General features: G+C 44.2%; 1 protein-coding gene across 2 annotated transcripts in view; it reads right to left on the bottom strand.

The window, feature by feature from the left end:
* LOC138265903 (inositol polyphosphate-5-phosphatase A-like) overlaps positions 1-17,901 on the bottom strand; it is a 350,243-nt gene that overhangs the window by 236,168 nt on the left and 96,174 nt on the right. For both annotated transcript variants that reach the window (XM_069214078.1, XM_069214079.1), the window contains exons 2-3: positions 6,829-6,870; positions 1,035-1,135 (exon numbers count right to left, since the gene is read on the bottom strand). In XM_069214078.1, the coding sequence (XP_069070179.1) occupies positions 1,035-1,135; positions 6,829-6,870 (143 nt within the window). The remainder of the gene's footprint in view (positions 1-1,034; positions 1,136-6,828; positions 6,871-17,901) is intronic.

Genomic DNA, 17,901 nt, shown 5'->3' with positions numbered 1-17,901 from the left:
AAGACTGCAGGAGGACTGGTTGAGCAAAATTAGAGCCTAATGCTTGTCTTCGTTGTGGAGCTCATCCAGGGAGCAGCTTTCTTAAAAAAAGAAAGAAAGAAAGAAAGGAAGAAAGAAATATAAAGCATTTGCTGCTGAAAGGACACACTGAGTGCTAGTTGTGCCAGGCTAGGTCGAAGCTTGAGTGCTTGGTGACAGTTACAGATATTGAAAGGATTCTGCAACCAGACACCCCTACCCATACAAGACTATGAGTAGGTACTGCCATGGTTTTCCTTTGCTTATAATAACAGAGTCCAGAGTGCCCTCTCTGCCTGTATCTCATCAGCTGTCTCATCTGGTGCCCTCGGGGGCAGGGGTGGGGGGGTTCTGTAGGGGGCCCATGTGGCTTCTGCTTCTACCTGCTCCTGGTTCACCTCTCCATGCACTGTCCTAATTTTAGAAGGATTAAAAGACCAACAGGCAGCCAGTCTGGATACTGGCAAATTCCACCGGGATTCGGGTTCCTGTTAGACTTCCACATGACTCTTGAAGGGTTTCTGTCCTTCACCCCTAGTAGGTTTTCCAAGGGAAGTCTTGCAAGAAATCTTGGTCTCAATGGAGTTCCAGGGTGAGTGGTCATCGTGAATAGGGATAGTACTTAAGCTCGTCCACCTTAAGCTTCCAGTTTTGGTGTATATAGCATGCCTAGCCACTGAAGTTGTGGTGAGGCAAACTTTACTAGTGAATTTTGTTTATTTTTCCTCTCTGGATGAGATAATAAGAGTTCAGATACTCAAGTTCAAACAATGAATCATCCTTACCTAACTCCATCATCTCCTTACAGGAAGAGCGAGGACATAAATGAGAGGAGAGCAGGAGAAAAAGCATCTATGTGGAGGGAATTTAAAGAGCACTCTTCAAAGACAGAGGGACAGGCAGAGCGGAGATAAAAATGCCAGAGGGAGAAAAGGCAGGTGTGGGGGGTCTCAAGGAGCACTCTTCAAAGACAAAGGGAGTGAGTGAGGACAGGGTTGTTTGGAATCTGCCTTTACCTGATGAATGTCTCCACACTCTGCATGTTTTGCTTGTAGTTCTTGCCACCGACTTCCTGCCAATGCAGAGCGATGAACCCTGGTCTGAGCAAGTCCAAAGTCTGAAGGAGACAAAAAGTCATGTGCATCAGTGTCAAAGTGCAGGTTCCGGGGGAGACAATGATGCATGTATTCGGGTGAGAATGCAGGGTCTGGTGGATTAATGATGGGTCTGAGTGCAGGGTTTGAGTGTGATTGGGTATGACTGCAAGATCTGAGAGAGAAATGATGTGTAAATTATGAAGACAGGCAGAATCTGGGGGAGACATGTTGAGGTGTACATTAGATACAACTGCCAGGTCTGAAGAAGGCACAATGATGAGTATGTAGGGGTGGGAATGCAGGGTGTGACAGAGACAGAATAACAGAACGAGTGCAAGGTCGAGGGAAGTAAAACATGTGTACTACAGGTATGAGTACAGAAACTGAGATCAACATAATTAGGTTTATATTATAACGTGAGTACAGTCTAAGGAACACAGGATGAAGCATACATGAGATAAGAGTGTACGGTTGGAGAAGAGCAAGTTGGTTAGATTAGGGTATGACAATAAGTCTGAGGAGACAAAATGATGTGTACATAATGTATGAGTGCAGGGTATGAGGACACAAATACAATATCTACTGAAGGAATGTGCACAGGGCCTTTTGAAGATACAAACATAGGTTCCGAAGAGTTTGAGTGCAAGCATTGGGGTAGAAATAATGTCTACTTCACGTCTTTCAAGATTCAATGATGTGTGCATTAGATATGAATGTAGGGCCTGAGGGAGACACAATAAAATATACATTAAGTGAGAGTTCAGTGTTTTAGGAAGACACTTTGGTGTGTACAGTAGATATGAGCGTTCGGCAAGAGGGAGACCGAATGAACTATTCATTAGAGAATAATCGCCGGGTTGAACCAGCAGTCTATTTCTTAATTTGTCCTGAGGATATTGTGTCTTCCATTAATCAGATTTGCAGATAATGGAGACAAAGAGTCCTCTAAGGCAGTGCTGGTTTAAATCGTAAAATAAAGGTACTTCCTGGTTTCCTTTAGGAAGAGTACATGGAAGTAGGCTCCCTGAAGGTCCATTGACCAAAGCGTCATACGTTTGGACAGCTACCATCAACTGAGCCATTGTCAGCATAAAGATTTGCTGTAGAGGGTGAACTGCTTTAGATGGCACTGGTCTGAAATGGGTAAGGTCCCTCTTATTTCTTCCTCAGGAGGCAATAGTGGACATAATATTTATGCTCCTTTTGTCGAATCAGACCAAGTTACTACTTGCAAAAGTTCCTGGAATGCTGACTCGAGCTGTGCTGGCCAGGATGTGTGCGGCCATGGAAACTGTACAACATCACTATTGTTCACCACTGAGAGGATCCATGTTATTTGAGTCCAGTGGTGGTCACGGAGAGAAAACCTTACCTTCACTGCAAAGGAGTGGGCCTCCTTAGATGGCAAAGTAACTGGGAATTTCGTTGAGACTGACAGAACAAACTTGTTCTTCCCTCTAAAGTAACTATTTTTTTGCCCACTGGTTTCTTGAGGAAAGAGAATGATGCCTCCCCTTGAAAAACTGGAAGACATTTGCCAGCAGGGACAGAGGGGAAAGCTTGGGCAGCACGACTTGGATCCCAATCATACATATGGCTTTGACTGAATGGACTGCTGCTAAAATACCCCAGCTTCAAGAAACTGATAGGTGCTTCTCATTAATGGAGAGGTTGATCATCTTTTCATAGGTCTCCAGTGGTAAAACCTGGGTTTTTGAGCCATGATTGCAGGCACGTGCACAGATGGGAGTTGATGCTCCCAGTGGCAGTACTAATACAGTTTAATACTTTCAGGACCATTTGTTATATAGCTCCCTTGCCTAAGTTGAGCATACCTTTATGCTAGTTTTGAGTGGGCTCCAGAAACAATGCAGTGTACTAGATGAACTTGACTACCGAACTAGTAAATTTTCTTGTTATATATCTCCAGACATTTTCCTTAATTGCCAGCACAGCAGAATGAGCGGAAGGTGGGTGGAGAGGGGTAGTGGGGGGAAGCAGGGTGTGTTCAGAGATACAGACTACCCAATGGTCAGTTGTCCAGTACTCTGAGATCTAAATCTAAGTGATAGGCTTCCTCAAAATCTCCTAAGCTTGTTTGAGAACTTATGCCTCAATGGCCATGCCAGCTTTGGTGGTGGAAATGGTCCTGTCACCAGCACATTGGTGCACTCAAGGTAGGGGTTTGATGGCTTCAGAGGCTAATAATTCCAAATCTTAGGTCGTGAGAGTGATGTAGCATAACCTTGAGTGTGGGTCTTCTTGATAATCAGCACTAGACTTTATCTATGTTCGACTCCCTCAAACATGCCATCTTACCTCGAGGTGGCTTAGAAAATGGATGTGCGGGTGCCTGGAGGACCTGCACCACGGATGGTAGGACTAGCACTAGAGTGGATGGGAGATGCACTGGTGTTTTAAGATGATGGACCAAGATAGGCACATTAACCTTCAGTTTGTCAACCAGCATATCACAGAAGAAACACAAGTTCAGGGCTGTAGACAACATGTAGGCAAAACATCCACTTGGGACCGAAGGAAGCTGGGTGAGTCTCTCCAACTCCTGGTCCAGCTGCTTCTGGTCCAATAGGTAAGCTGATTCTGACTAGGCCGCCATGGAGTAGACTACACTTAAAAAGGAGGCAGGCAGGGGAGAAGCCACGGGATATTGAGACCTGCGGAGGCAAACCACAGGTGATAAAAAGAGACGGCAAAGATTCCAGCACCTGTATGGGGGAGACTGGCACCAACCGCAGCTCCACCAAGATCGTGAGTCTGAGAGAGGGTGGCGGGATCCTGTACGTCTTGGTGTGGTGCAACTTCAGTGTAAGGGTGACCTGCTGCAGTTAGGTGTTGGGGGTACCTTTTAGCAGACGTGCAGGACTGATGGTACAGAGTTGCAGGCATTTTGGGCTTCATCTAGCAACAAGGTTCTGAGCTCACTGACTAGGTGTTGCTCCCCTTCATAACTGTGAGCTAGTGAGCAATATGGGGATATGGGCCCTCATGTGAATATGAGGAGAAGTCAGAACATGTGTCTTCCTGTTCAGAATGGATTCAAGGTTAGCATGGTATTGCTGTAAAGGCTGTCCAGAAAGGGTAGGCTTGACTTAATGGAGCAGGTCACTAGACTAACGAAAGTGAACAGAGATTTGGCCTTCAAACCCATATCCAAAAAGGGAGACTTGCTCAACCTCTTGGTACAATGGGTTTGCAGCATTGTGCACAGAAGGAATAGCTATCTCAACCTTTCCATGCTGCAGTGCTCAGGACTTCAATACCTAGATGAATTCCTGGGGTTGTCTTGTTGGTGCAACAAAGTCTGCTGAAATAATATTTGCACCATGAAGGGCCTTTATCTAATTGGTGCTTCACACACCTTCCCTTGACCATGACAGCGGAATCTGGTTGCAAGAAGTTGTCTGGCAGTGAGGTAAAAACAGGCATCTGACCAGGTAGTTTCAACTTCCCAAGTGTTACTCAGATGGTGATCTTCAAGTGTGAGGATGAGCATCCTTGGACCCCGCAGATGTACCTCATGACACTTCTCTCTAATGATGAAATCTATCATCTGCACATCTTTATTTTGTATGCAAGTAGGGTGGTTTTGATTTACTTCCTTCTGATCCCAGTAGACAGAGCACAGGCGTGCACCAGATTACTGTTTCCTAAACAACATGTGCATAGGTTATGTGTTCAGTTACTACAAACCACGTGCCTAACATGCATGGCTTACAGCTGTAGCTTTGTGATGACATAAGTACTCCACAATGAAGCAAGTAAAAGGCTAGGTAAAGAGTGACAAAAAAGGATCCAGAAGTGATCAAGAGGTATCCCAGCAGGGCTCAGCATTAAGCATTTGTCGATTGTGGGAAAGGCAACCTTCGAACCACACCATTAATTGGAAAAAAGTAATTGATGAAGACATGCAGACTAATTGGAAAAGGGGCAAACTACCTGTGAGACACACATGCATATTTGGAGCCAAGTCCAAACAAAAAGGTATAGAAGAAGTTTACAATCCTTGCACGGTGGCGCAAGTTTGAGAATGGAAAAGAGCCAAGAAGAAGAAAGAGGGTGTTTTTCATGGGCTTTGAGACTAGGGATTATGTAGGGCAATGCAGTCACACATGAGCCTAGAAGGGTGGGATTTTACCATCATTCAAGGGCAGGGAATTTTACAATGTTCATGGCAGCGATGGATTATCCAAGGGAACACAGGAGCAGGAGACTATTCAAAGACACTGTGGTTGATGAGCACGGGAACAACAGACTACAAAGAGGCCAAGCGGCCTGTAATTTATACGGAATGCTAAGAGCAGGGGATAGTGGAATTAATGTAGAAGCAGTGTATAACAGACTGGCTGTGGAAGTTGTGGGGTGTACAGAGTGTTTCTGGAACATGAGGTAATGATGGTCTTAGGTGAGAGTTGATATTGTGATGCAATGGAGCTGGGGTCAAGGGAGGGGCCCTTCAAGTAGCATAGAAGATTGTGGAAGGACCCTGAAGCAGATAGTTATCCAAGTATCCTGGGAAAAATGACTAGTTAGCGGTTAGGAGGGCCGTAAAAGCAAGGGAATGGGGATTCAGAGCTGGGTATTACTGACTAGCCATGGTTTCAGACAGTATTGGGTGGCTTGCTATCTGAGGACTATGTTGTGGTATCAAAGTAATACAAGGGTCCTTGGGTGCAGAAAACTCAATGGACTCCTGGAAGTAAAAGATTACTGGGGGTGGGACCCAAGGGAGCCTTGGCAATAGAGAATTATGGAGGGCATCTGTTAGCGAAGAATCGTGGTGGGATCCTGAAGACTAAACATTATAAAAGGACAGTGGGTTCAGAGGATAAAAGAGAGCTCCTGGGACAAGAGGATTACTGCCAGGTCCTGGGAGCAGAACTGACCGGTCGTGGGAACATTCCAAAACAAATGGGACAAACTCAGTAGCCCTGGGACCTGGGTACGTAACTCTATAACAACAAAGGTGTTCCCTACACACAGATCGCAGTGCTCCAATGTGTTCAGACCTCGCACAATTGTACCACATTTTTCCATCCCAAAAAGTTCTTGCTTGCAAAGGAGACTGTTCTTGACCCCTCTCCGGGGTCCCATTGTGACTTGTTCAATCACTTGCCATTTCAAATCGTCAGTGTTGTGTTGTTGTTTCTGGTAATGATTGACAAGGCATGCATCCATGGTTCCACATTTGATTCTGCTCCTATGTTGCAAAACCCTGCATTTCACATTCTGTGTTCTCTTGCCTATGTACATCAATTGGCAGGTAGGTTGGGTCAAAACATTGACATAAATCGGATTTGGACTGATTTTAAAATTGTTAGTGCATTCTGGACACCTATATATTGGGCGTGGCTTAGAAGACCACATGATTTTTGAGCCACATTTGTACATATTGTTTTGTAAACAACACTGGTGCACTTTAGATTCATTTTACTCACCTGCACTGCCCCACCACTAATGAGGAGCACCTGGATTACAAAACTAAGAGTTGTCTTGAATTCGGCATTTTTAAAATATATCTTTGTTGAATAAAATGTATGAGGTATGTGACAAACCTTACTGTTGTGGAGGGTTTTAAGTTCATTGACCACTGCTGAGGAAGTAATGCGCTACACTTCCCCTGCAGGGACCACCTTTGCTGTTATAGGTCCTGGGAGCAGACAGTTAAGGGAGTTGGAACAGGTATACTACTTACCTTGTAGAATTCCTGCAGCCATTTTTGCTGGAGCTCTGCAGGCTGGGAAAACAAAAACAAAAACATTCATGAGCGTCCACTGTTTGAGACAGACAAAAACAAACATTTATAGAGCCAAAGGTTTAGTGTGCACTATTTCCACAACTCATCAATACAAACAATACAGCAACATCTTTACGCAAAACCTGTCAAGCATAAGTGTCAGTAGAACTGTCACTCACACAGGGAAGTGATGAGACAGCAGCAGACCACATTCACTAATCTACTGGACGAGTATAGCATAGCAGCAGGGTAGCAAGATATCCCTACACAGCGTACAGGTACAGACTGTGCCACATTCAAGCAAGATACACACACACACACACCAGGCACAGTAAGGCGCAACAACCACACATACCAGAATACATAAATATACAATTTCGTAGCAATCGTGACCAAAACCTTTAATTCTATTAAGGACTCAGAGACGAAGATTATGCTTTACTTTCTTCCTTTATTTTCTCCAGCAGCCATATAAAGAAAACAAACTATCTTTCCCAATAAAACTGGGTATGAAAAACTACAATTGAACAACAACCAATCATAGCCCATCATTGTACAAAATAGTGCCTTATAAGCCTCTACGATCCTTTCTTCCTGTGACATTCGCTGAAATAGCCACTTCTATTACTCTTGTTTGGAGATGTCATTACCTATAATGAAAGAGAAGTATTACCACAAGTAAAAGCATTCTTCCTGTACGTATCAAACAACAATATACCATCACAGCATTTAATACACATATACACATGTATAAGGGTAATTTCTATGAAGAACGTCACTGTCTAACAAGTTACTGTATCAACTTGCATTTGATAATTTGTCAGAAAGTCTTAACTTTCTCTAAAGGCTTACTCCATTTATTTTCCTTAATCTCTCCTTTCAGGATTATTCCCTTCCCTTCTTGATCCCTGGGAGGGAATAATCCTCACCTCAGAGTCCTTAATAGAATTGAAACTTTTTGTTATGATAGCTAGGAATTGTTCTATTCTGTGTCAGGACCAGAGGTGAGGACTTTACTACAGGGAGTGCAGAATTATTAGGCAAGTTGTATTTTTGAGGATTAATTTTATTATTGAACAACAACCATGTTCTCAATGAACCCAAAAAACTCATTAATATCAAAGCTGAATATTTTTGGAAGTAGTTTTTAGTTTGTTTTTAGTTTTAGCTATGTTAGGGGGATATCTGTGTGTGCAGGTGACTATTACTGTGCATAATTATTAGGCAACTTAACAAAAAACAAATATATACCCATTTCAATTATTTATTATTACCAGTGAAACCAATATAACATCTCAACATTCACAAATATACATTTCTGACATTCAAAAACAAAACAAAAACAAATCAGTGACCAATATAGCCACCTTTCTTTGCAAGGACACTCAAAAGCCTGCCATCCATGGATTCTGTCAGTGTTTTGATCTGTTCACCATCAACATTGCGTGCAGCAGCAACCACAGCCTCCCAGACACTGTTCAGAGAGGTGTAGTGTTTTCCCTCCTTGTAAATCTCACATTTGATGATGGACCACAGGTTCTCAATGGGGTTCAGATCAGGTGAACAAGGAGGCCATGTCATTAGATTTCCTTCTTTTATACCCTTTCTTGCCAGCCACGCTGTGGAGTACTTGGACGCGTGTGATGGAGCATTGTCCTGCATGAAAATCATGTTTTTCTTGAAGGATGCAGACTTCTTCCTGTACCACTGCTTGAAGAAGGTGTCTTCCAGGAACTGGCAGTAGGACTGGGAGTTGAGCTTGACTCCATCCTCAACCCGAAAAGGCCCCACAAGCTCATCTTTGATGATACCAGCCCAAACCAGTACTCCACCTCCACCTTGCTGGCGTCTGAGTCGGACTGGAGCTCTCTGCCCTTTACCAATCCAGCCACGGGCCCATCCATCTGGCCCATCAAGACTCACTCTCATTTCATCAGTCCATAAAACCTTAGAAAAATCAGTCTTGAGATATTTCTTGGCCCAGTCTTGACGTTTCAGCTTGTGTGTCTTGTTCAGTGGTGGTCGTCTTTCAGCCTTTCTTACCTTGGCCATGTCTCTGAGTATTGCACACCTTGTGCTTTTGGGCACTCCAGTGATGTTGCAGCTCTGAAATATGGCCAAACTGGTGGCAAGTGGCATCGTGGCAGCTGCACGCTTGACTTTTCTCAGTTCATGGGCAGTTATTTTGCGCCTTGGTTTTTCCACACGCTTCTTGCGACCCTGTTGACTATTTTGAATGAAACGCTTGATTGTTCGATGATCACGCTTCAGAAGCTTTGCAATTTTAAGAGTGCTGCATCCCTCTGCAAGATATCTCACTATTTTTGACTTTTCTGAGCCTGTCAAGTCCTTCTTTTGACCCATTTTGCCAAAGGAAAGGAAGTTGCCTAATAATTATGCACACCTGATATAGGGTGTTGATGTCATTAGACCACACCCCTTCTCATTACAGAGATGCACATCACCTAATATGCTTAATTGGTAGTAGGCTTTCGAGCCTATACAGCTTGGAGTAAGACAACATGCATAAAGAGGATGATGTGGTCAAAATACTCATTTGCCTAATAATTCTGCACTCCCTGTAGTTTAAAGCTTCTTGCCTACGAAAGTAGCCATATGAAGGACTGGTTTGAAATAAAACCTTTGAAAGGTGGATTCCGAAGATCTGTTTGCAGCATTCACGTTATCCTCTAGACTAGCGCCCAGTGCAAATGCCTTTGAAGCCACTACACCCCTGGCTGAATGGGCACCAAATTTCTTAGCGTAATTGCCTGCTTTCTGCATGATCCATTGACCCCACCTGGTGATGGTTGGATATGAAACTGCCCTATGTGGTTTCCTGATGGCATTAAGACTTGTCTCTATCCCGGAGAGCACAATTCCACCTTCAAACTTTCAAAGGTTTTGATGCAGTGCACCACACACAACTTCAAACAGACCCAAAAGGATAGGTATGAGATCAATTTTAAATCACATTTTGTTCTTCAGGAAAAATAAAATGTACCACTTCTGGGGTGAATGCTCTGACATCTGTAACCCTTTTACATTACAACAAGCATAGCAGCATCATCAGCTTGGCAGAAAGCTCCTTTCTGGAAATATATTTGTTACTTTGCCAAGATAAATGTAGATTGGTACTCTATTTACGTCTGAAAGGAAAGAATATCTTGATGCAGGCGGAAGGGACAGGTAGATGCCTTTTAACAGTCTCCGAATCATCAGATGTTCACCGACTGGAAGGCTGTCTACGGGGAGGTGACCTGCAGAAACAGTGGATCTAAAAGTATTTGTGGTTCGATAAGCCATCTCTTTCTGAACCATGTGTGCTACAAAGTTCAGGATATGTACTATATTTGCCCCACTGGATTCATGTCCCACCAAGCACCAACCCAACCATCATGACCAAGATGATGTGTATCGTCTAACTGTTCACTCAGCCCAACCCTTGGACTGGAGGGATTGAGAGAGGTTTGAAAGTTCTGGGATTTGTCATCTTTGCTCACAATCTGTCATGCCATGGGATAAAGAGTGCTTTCTTTGTATTACCAGGAGATGAGCATTTCCTGACGGCTCCAGGAGCTGATCTGGGAGCAGGGGGGGTCGGAATGGAAAATCCCAGGAAAGTTCCAGAAGACCTAGAAAACACACTTGAGATCTCCAATTTGAGGTTATCATTACTACTATATTCCACTGCTGCCACCTGCCTTGGGACACTAATCTCCTTATCACTGTGAATGGTGGTAACGTGTAACCCAGTTACGTGTTCCAGTCTTGGAAGAAGGTGTTATTCTCCATTGAAATAGAGTCCCACCATTGCAATAGAGTCTGGCCTGCAATAGAAGAATGTGAGCAGTGGATGTTCTAGTATCAAGGCAACAGGTCAACTGTGAAGGGGCCACACAGTGCCGAGATCTATTTGAAGACCTCCACTTTGAGTTTCCGTCAACTTGTAGATATCTCGTTTGCCAATTCGCGGATTTGTTGGAAGCACCTGGTACTCTGCCATCAACAAGACTTAACTGTCTAGGCAAAATCTCCAGAAGTTCTTGGCTAAGTCAGATAGGATTCTGGATTGTGTGCTGCCAAGGTGATTGATGTAATGCACTGCTGCCACACTGTCCATTTTCAGAAGGACCTGGCCCTGAATCCTGTCTCTGGTTCAGCATTGTACCACGAAAGAGCCTGAATAAAGTTCCAGGCAATCTATATGTAATTGCGGTGCTTGAATATACCATTTTCTTTCTGTCTGTAGGAAACTCGACACAGCAGTTTACCCATACCATCTTGCTGGCGTCTGACTCAAATGTGAAGATCTGGATTGAAGCAGAAGATCACTCTCCGATTCAAAGCCTTCATATGGGCAAACCACCACTCCATTTCCTCTTTGGCTTCGGTCGAGAGCAGCACCTTCCAGGAATAGGTATGACCCCTCGTGAGATGGCAGGCCTTCAGGTGCTGAAGGGCCTTGTAGTGTAGGGGTCCCAGAAAGACAGCTTGTATGGAAGATGACAGAAGGCCCACCAGCCGAGCAACATGGAGGCCTTTATCAGACTTTTCCTTAGCATTTGGCTGATCTTTGTCATCTTCCTGACCGGGAAACTGAGGGTCTCTGACATCAAAACTATGGAGAAGCCTATAAATGTCACTCACAGGGATGGGGCTTAGGGCAATCTCTTCTCATTTAACGGGAACACCACGTTCTGAAATTAGGATACTGTTTGATGCAGGTACTCTACTAAGGAAAAGCGATTCTGATTCATCAGAAGAATGTAATCTAGGACGACGATGAGGCTTATCCACGAGCATGGAGGTGCTCCATCACTGGGCAGAGAATCTTGGTTAAGCACCAGGGGGCCGATGAGAGACTGAATGGGATGGTGAACTTGAATGTGTGAGATTTCCACAGGAATTGCAGGAATCTGCAATGTGGAAGGAAGATAGGGACTTAAAGATACACATTCTTCAGGTCCAGCCTTAGTATCCAATTGCCTGGCTGTAGAAGGTCCCTCAATAATTGGATTACCTCAATTTTGAAGTGGTGGAACACCAGCCACCTGTTGAATTCCCGCAAACTGATCATGGGCTGATGAACCTAGTCCTGTTTCTCCACTAGAAAAGTGTTGCTCAAACTTCCCCCGGGGGTGTACCACAGTGGAAGGTACCATTCCCTTTCCCAACAAAGCAGATATTTATTTGTCTATAAGAGTTGAATTGTGTCTTAGAACACCAGCTGACCTGGGCGGCAAAGCTGTATGGGGTGCCGTATAATTCGATGTGGAAGTCTTGAACCATCTGAAGTACCCAGATGTCTGTCAGTTTTCAGCACCTGCCAGTTGCCAACAAAGCTAGCCAACCTTCCTCCCCCCCCCCACCCCTCCTACCTTTGGTTGGGAAGAAGAATGAACTCTTACCATGTGATCCAGTGGGGTTTTGTCTTCCACAGAACTGACGTTGCAAAATCCTGTTACTTGGGTAGCCCATGGAGAGGAAGAAACCCCCAAACCTGAAGGGGGTTCTTGATCTCTAAAAGAGGCTAAATAGGAGAAGCAGCTACTGTGCACCCCTGCACCTACTAGCCCACAGGGCAACTAGACCTGCCTCATAAGAGGTTCTCTCAGTTTGGGGTCGACCTTGATTAAGTAAGGACAGGCATCTCTCAGAGGACAGAGCGATGTTGTCCATTGTGCCCAGCCAGAGAGGATACCCGGGGATGTCAGGGAGCCTGATGCCTTAGCCTCTCCTGCCAGGTTGAGGATCTCAGTGAGATGGTCTGTAATGTCCAGGAGCTTATCCTGGCATGATCTTCACGACCATTTGATGCCTTTCTTGGGGTCGAGGATATACTTTGCCAAAAACATGGTCATCTTGGCATCTATCTCTAGGGTCCCAGCCACTTTGTTGTCCAGAGATGGAGGGGGGAATTCTGCCCTTAGACAGTTCTTAGCGTCTTTCTCCAGTGGCATGAAGAGTCTGTTCATGGCGTAAGAGGCCATTCTCTCTCTCTAGGGAGCGCCACTGAAGATCAAGGGTGTAGGAGGCCTTTTGGGTTCAGCATATCTGAAATCGAGGTGGAATCCTCACTTAAAGGTTCCAATTTCTCAGGGTCAGTAGTCGGAGTTTCCAATGAGGGATGCCATGGTCTGTTGCAACCCTCATTCTTCACCCGAGTCTACTGGGGAAAAATCATCTTGGGTGTCTTGTTGGAGAGTATCTGGGGTTGCTGCACCTCCAACAGGGAGGTTGGGAAGTGTCAGGGAAGAGTAAGGGACATTTAAAGTCCTGAGGGTGCAGCCAGGAAAGCCTTTTTCAGTTCTCAAATGCATCAAGGTTGATGTCCTCTATGTGCTTCCTTTACCCAGTATCTAAGAGAGTGGGGGGGCGGCTTTCAAAGTTTGTCTGAGAAGCTCCCCAGAAGGGACTCCCTGTCAAACAGGGGTTGCCTGGCATGCTGTTCTAAGGGCATCAGTTTACATTCCGGAGGGGCGACAGCTTTTGAAACTTCCTTTCAAATTGAGGCCTCAACCGCCTCACAGCCCTCGTCATTCCAGGGGTGACAGGACATGTAGTCATCTTGATTCAGGAACTCTGCAGAGTCTTGCATGGTGAGGGCAATCTTTACCTGGGGTTGCCGATATGTATTAGTGGGCTTAGTGGGACCGTTTGTGAGGCCTGCACAGGACAACAGTCACACTCATATATATTTGATGCTGGGGCCCAGATGGACCCATTTCTAAGGCCTGAAGAGGACACTGGCCACCCTCAGATCTTTGGATGGGCATCCAGGTCATTGCCTTAAATGTGTTATTTTTTTACCAGTCCCTGCTCGGAGCATTACCAAATCAGAGCCTATATGGCTGGATATATTCAATACAGACCAATGTTGGGTGTCAGACTCCAGAGAGGACCAGCAGGGTAGCAAGTGGTTCTGCGGTCGGCATGCTGCGTGGGATCAGGAGATCCTGGAGTTAAGAGTGAACAAGAACACTTAACTGCAGCTGAGTAAAGCGAGCGCACTTAACAGCAGTTGCTGCATCAACAAAGCAAGAGGATCATAGAGGCTGACAAAGGACTAATATGGACAATCCAGGGCTGTGATTGGTTGTTGCTCACTTGTAGTTTGTCCTTAGTTCTCATGGGAAAGATAACTTGTTTGCTCTTTATGGCTGCTGGAAAAAAGGAAGAAAGAAAAGCATAATCCTCACCTCTGATCCTGACATAGAATCAATTACACTTTAAACATTATCCTTAGACAGCATGTGACTATTCATATTTCTTTACAATATACTGTAGAAGGGGGATGCTTGAATTAGTTTGCACTACATCAGATTACTGAAGGAAAGTACATAGATTAATCTACCCTGCATTAGATCAAAGATTAATTTTACTCTAATCTGTATTGAGCTACAACATAAGATTAATCAAAATAAAATTCTGTCTTAGACAAAAGAATATTATACAAATTAGACTGACCTTCAGCGTGTTACAGAAGATTACTTTATTTACCCTGCATTTAACTAAAGGTTGATTGATCTGATTACTTTACTATGCATGAGAATAAAGAAGATTACTCCGATTACATTAGGTCTGTGGCCAGTGGGGGAGAAATCCCCCCACATTTGTTTTGGAACAATGGCTCTCCAGTGAGATCTACAAACGTTCCCGCAGGAGCAAGTGAACCAAGCCGTTCTAATCAGAACTGACAACACAAGCTATTACACCATCAGGCACAGAGCCATTCTGTCGGAGGAGGCACAACTATTATGGGACTGAGCATCTATGTAACATTTACAAGGGACTCAGAACGAGCATGTGAATGCCACAAGTGTGGGCTCCAACTTCAGCAAATCTTCAGGCAGTGCTGTCATACCATCCTTTGCCATCCTGCAGAGAAAAAATGCCTGTCCCACACAAGCAGGTACTTGCAACTAGCCTCAAACACGAATGCCTTTTCGATGATGTGGTTGAACATCTTTGCCTATGCCTTTCTGCCATTTCCTCTCATCCCTAAGGTACTAGGCCAAGACAGATTTAAGTACACTGATTTTGACAGCCCCACTGTGGCCAGGCCAATTTTGGTACACCAACCTAGCCGGCTGTTCCAATACACTGATCTCGCTGAAGGTGCATCCTAAGCTGCTCTCCAGACACGATGATCAAGTTTTGCAACACAACATGAAGTCTCTGGCCCTGAAAACGTGGTTGACTAAGCAGAATTCAGATATTTGGATACATTCCCAGATTTCATGGAAGTATTAGTGCACACCTGTGCCTCTGACAGCACTAAGACCTACAATACCAAGTGGAAGAGTTTCTGTATATGGTGCAAAGGAAAGGCTCTTTGAAGCCACACCGAAGTCCCAAATTATTTCGTATCAACTTCACCTAGCCAAGCGGCCTTGTGTACTCCTCTGTCAAGGTCCATCTGGTGGCATTGTCTAGTTTCAGAAGATCTGGAAATTCTGCATCTTTTTATCAAAGGATCATCAACTAATTCATGTAAGCCTTATTCTGAGCTTTACCTCTGGTTGATGACCTCAGGTCCTGTGGGAATTTGAAGAAAGGCATGAAATCCTGTGAAATGTGGCAAGTACGCAACACAGAGCAGAACTCTTTCCAGTGACTGCTCACTGCAGTAGAAATCTGCAGTAGACGAGCAGTAGAAATCTGAGTTATAGTGTCCTGGAGGGGAAGGAGAGCACTCAGCATATCCACCTCAGTGGCTAAAGTTAGGATTGTTTCAAATGTTGTGGATATGCTACTAAAAAGACATTGGTGTGCACTGTACAGCCACTTTGACACAGTTAATCACTGTTTTAAAAGCAGAGGGGGATTCCAAGCCTGACAACGAGGAATGATTCAAGCATCTGAATCTCAGAAAGAGCAAATGCTAGAATCCAGGTTTATTTTAACCTACGTAAAGCTAGAGAAGATCTTGTTTTTTTAAACTTGGCTTAGTTTATAGAATTAAATTAATATGATTATTTAACTCTTATTACTTAACTCTGTATTGAATGACTATTCTGAAATTGATTACAGAAAAACACTTTGCTACTTCATTACATTCCATGAAATCTTTCTGAAATTACAAATAGCTCAGACCACTTTACCATATATTAGAGGACAAATAAGATTGTTTTGATTTCTTTATTGCACATTAAACTAAATACAATTACACAGGCTGTATTAGCCTGTTTTAGATGGCAGGATATAAGGATTATTTTACCCTTTTGTGTCTTTGTGGATTACAAATGATTGCTCTGATAAATAGAGCCTTTACTGTATTGCAGGATGTGGCTGCCATGATTACAACCCCCCAGTACCTACTACAGGCAACGTGGGATGATACACTCTTTCAATGAAGGAATACAATGTGAAACATACAGTGCTGACATGCTCCAGACCTTACTCCTTTAATGCCACTACAATAGTTTCCTATTATGCCACCATAGCAAAGCATAAAAGGAAGAGCATGTTTAAAATGTGAGGAAAATCAGGATAACACACTTGTGAAAAGAAAAATGGGTGGAAGCAGTATTCCAAACAGAAATAAGAGCCCTGACAATCTGCCCTTTCTGAGGTCGTATGCAAGGGTGGTCGTCTTGGAATTACTTTGGCCATGAACTATGGCAAACCAAACAAGCACGAGTAAAGCCAATTGCTCGCTGTCCCTGTTTAAAATGCAAAATATTTTGGCTTGTCCAGTGCTTGTTGAAAAATTCTAATTGATCACACTGACTACAAGGTTGGGAGACTGTGGCGTGAAATGTGAGCATTGAATTTTAAAGGTTTAAAACACCATTTTTTGTGGAAGGGTGACCAAATAGAATGTTATATAATCATTGATTTTTCTGTAAAAACTGGATACATGAAGGATCAATTGATATACGAAATATTTGAAAACTATTGCATTTTGTAGAGTACCTTTGCCTTTGACTTTCTGAAAGTTACACATAAAAACAAGAGTTGAACACTGTTCTTTTATTTACTTTCCACATTTGTGCTCATTTCAATGTACTACAAAGCCATATGTGGCTTTGATCCAGCAGCTCAAAAGAGTATAACTTTAGTTATATGATTTTATGAGTAAGAGGACGACTATCCCTGTTATCCTCCTACAATTCAACAGCATCAGATAAAATGTTTAACTAATAGAGCGTGCTGGCTGGGGGCCAAGATGGTCCTATCTTTGATGAAGTACTGGCCAAGAAACAGTTTCAGACCTTGTCTGCGCTTCCTGAGGAAGTCGAGAATGCCACTGCCTAAGGAATAGAAAACTAACTGTGGGACAAACATCCTGCGGATGACTGGTGCTAGACAAGGCAGCAAACTGGGGGGTGGCAACAATAATCCTCTCGGATCTTCTACTGGAGAGGTGCATTTACCAGTGCTTAATTTGAGCTGGTGGTTGCAGGTTGGGGTCACCAGCACTCAGTTTTGGGGAACAGCACTTATTTTTCTTCGGTGAACATTGATCCAGAGCAAGAGAGAGGTAAACACCTTAAGGGAGGAAGAGAAAAACAATAACAAAGTCAGAGAGCATGAATGAAAAGGAGCCTTCAAGAGGGAGACAGAGAAGCAGGGGGTGTCTGGTGATGGATTAAGCCGGCATGAGGTAGAATCCACACTACGCAGCCTTGGTCTTTGGCACCCAGACCTTCGATGGCAGTGGGCGAGGGCTTCTGAACCAAACTCTGGGATCAGCACGTACTACCTTACAAATGAAGCACTGGAATTAGACCACAAACTGGCTGGGCTAATGGCTGTGATCTCCGGCAGCAGATGCCATCTGTGTGAAGAGGGAGCAAAGGGTTGTGGGGAGGGGGAGTTTGGGAAGAAGCATTGGATCAAGTCCAGCCAGGAAGGTGTGGAAGCCAAAAGACGATGTGAGCCACTGTGTAACTGGAGCTGCATACTACCAGGGCGGCGCTGACGGTGGGACCAACTAGGAGCAAGCTGGTGGAGCATTGTGTTCCTCACAGGCCGGGGCTGGGCTGGTGCTAGAGGGACACCCATTGTATGGGGGCGGTGGAC

This window comes from Pleurodeles waltl, chromosome 11 (genome assembly GCF_031143425.1).
Source record: "Pleurodeles waltl isolate 20211129_DDA chromosome 11, aPleWal1.hap1.20221129, whole genome shotgun sequence".
NCBI classification, from domain to species: domain Eukaryota; kingdom Metazoa; phylum Chordata; class Amphibia; order Caudata; family Salamandridae; genus Pleurodeles; species Pleurodeles waltl.
This window is presented reverse-complemented; position numbering and strand designations above follow the sequence as displayed.